This window comes from Octopus bimaculoides, chromosome 1 (genome assembly GCF_001194135.2).
Source record: "Octopus bimaculoides isolate UCB-OBI-ISO-001 chromosome 1, ASM119413v2, whole genome shotgun sequence".
Taxonomy (NCBI): Eukaryota; Metazoa; Mollusca; class Cephalopoda; order Octopoda; family Octopodidae; genus Octopus; species Octopus bimaculoides.
In genome coordinates, this window is record NC_068981.1 from 192,888,522 (window position 1) to 192,890,723 (window position 2,202).

Below are 2,202 nucleotides of genomic sequence, written 5' to 3' on the forward strand. Positions count from 1 at the left end.
CTTTTAGTAGAACACTTTTTATCTTTTTTTTACTTGTTTCAATGGCCATACTGGGGCACCACCTTGGAGAATTTTAGTTGAATGAATTGACCCCAGGACTTAACATTTTTTTAAAGCCTGGTACTTATTCTATCAGTCTCTTTTGCCGAACCACTAAGTTACAGGGATGTGAACACACCAACAACGGTTGTCAAGTGGTGGTGGGAGACAAACACACACAAAGATGCAGAAACACACATAAATATATATATATATATATATATATATATATATGATGGGCTTCTTTCAGTTTCCATGTACCAAATCCATCCACAAGGCTTTGGTCAGCCTGAGGGCTTCTACAATAGTCTTGGGCTATAGTAGAATTTCAGTTTTCCCTTCATTTTTAACAACTGACTGCTTTTCACAGAACAGATGAAATTTATGAATTCTATATTGCATTCTAAAGTTTCTGGAGCACTCAACTGAACTCACACAAGTTTCTCTCACACTCGTATCATTGGGTGTTGTTTGGTATTTTCTAGGACTATTGCTTCTGTTGGTGTTACAAGCTTGGATTACTCTAAACCATTTCAATAATATTGCATCTACTTGTGAACATTTTAATTTCTTCCAAGACATTCCCCACTGTATCTCCTTTACATGTCTCTGAACCAATCACAAATCACATTAACTTATTCGTTTGTTTTTTTATTGTAATAAATTGATGAAGAAACTATCTCATTATATTCATGCACAATAGCATTCCAGCTTTCATTTCTGTTCAAATATGGTATTATTTTAGCCTGAACAGGATAAGCTTCCCCCTATTTTGCAGAAAAAAAAGTGTTGGTGGCTGGCTATGAGACACAAACTCACACCTCCATGATTACGCGTCGTGGTGCTCTAAACCATTAAACTAAACTGCCCTTACCACAAATTCTTCTGCAAATTTAAGATGTATAGAAATCTCACTTTATGAGACGCTATCATACGTTAAATTCAAATTATGACAGCGTTAGGAAGGGCATCCAGCTGTAGAAACTCTGCCAAATCAGATTGGAGCCTGGTGTAGCCACCGGGTTTCACCAGTCCTCAGTCAAATTGCCCAACCCATGCTAGCATGGAAAGCAGACGTTAAACGACGATGATGATGATGATGATGTAAACAAACAAATGAAGTTTGCTTTAGAAGCATTGAGATGTCTTAGAAAGTTAAAGAAGTGATTTTTAAATTCTCAAACGCAGGATAATGCTAATAATATAGCCTGAACAGGATAAACTACCCCTATTTTGCAGAAGCCGGCTGCCAACACTTTTTTCTGCAAAATAGGGGTATCTTATCCTGTTCAGGCTATATTATTAGCATTATCCTGCATTTGAGAATTTAAAATCACTTCTTTAACTTTCTAAGACATCTCAACGCTTCTAAAAGCAAACTTCGTTTACATTCATTGTAATTTGAATTTAAGGTATTATTTTAATTTCCAAGTGCAATGTGAGAGTTACAAGCTATTTTTTTTTTACACCTTCCCAAAGTCAGTGACCTTTATGAATACAGGAAGATGGTTTTTATTCACAAATGGGCAATAAAGAAGTAGATAGAAGCAGATACAAAACATAAAGGTGCAGGCCAATTTTTTTTTGTGACTTGAGCATAAACAGTATTCAAGTGACATCGGTAACCAGTGATGGTGCTTAATAAGGAATTTGCTAAAGTTGAAAATAAACACCAGGCAACTGGGTCTGCCAGACTATTGAATCTCAGATTAAGACAATTTTTACTGCGTGTGAAAACTTCAAAGCAGATTTGGCATTTGCATGCATGCAGTTCCTTAAAGATTTTCTGGAAGTATCTACTAAACTACTTCAAGACATTTTGGTATATAAGGAGAACACAGGATTTGAAACAGAGTTTTTATTTTTAAAAAAATTGAAACATTTCCAGATAATTCCATTTCGGATTACAATTATAACAGTTCTACTTGATCAAATCTATTGCAGTAAACAGTTTTTCTTCTTTGAGTCATCACTAGGAGATTTATCCTCTTTCTCTGTTTTGTTTGTCTACAGAAAGAAAGAAAGGCCAATTGTCAGATTGTGCTGTGTGAGGGAAATATTTACCCTTATTTCCAGCAAATTTAATGATCTTTAGAACATTTTATTGAAGAAGAGATAAAAATCCGAGGAAAAGATTATATATATATATATATATATATATAT

General features: G+C 34.6%; 1 protein-coding gene across 7 annotated transcripts in view; it reads right to left on the reverse strand.

Moving 5' to 3' along the window:
• Nucleotides 1–1,882: 1,882 nt before the first annotated feature.
• LOC106871616 (tripartite motif-containing protein 45) overlaps nucleotides 1,883–2,202 on the reverse strand; it is a 248,443-nt gene continuing 248,123 nt past the window's right edge. For all 7 annotated transcript variants that reach the window (XR_008265704.1, XM_052973597.1, XM_052973585.1 and 4 more), the window contains one exon: nucleotides 1,883–2,046. Coding sequence is in view for 3 of the 7 variants with exons in the window: in XM_052973597.1 (XP_052829557.1) it covers nucleotides 1,975–2,046 (72 nt within the window). In the remaining 4 variants the exon portion in view is untranslated. The remainder of the gene's footprint in view (nucleotides 2,047–2,202) is intronic.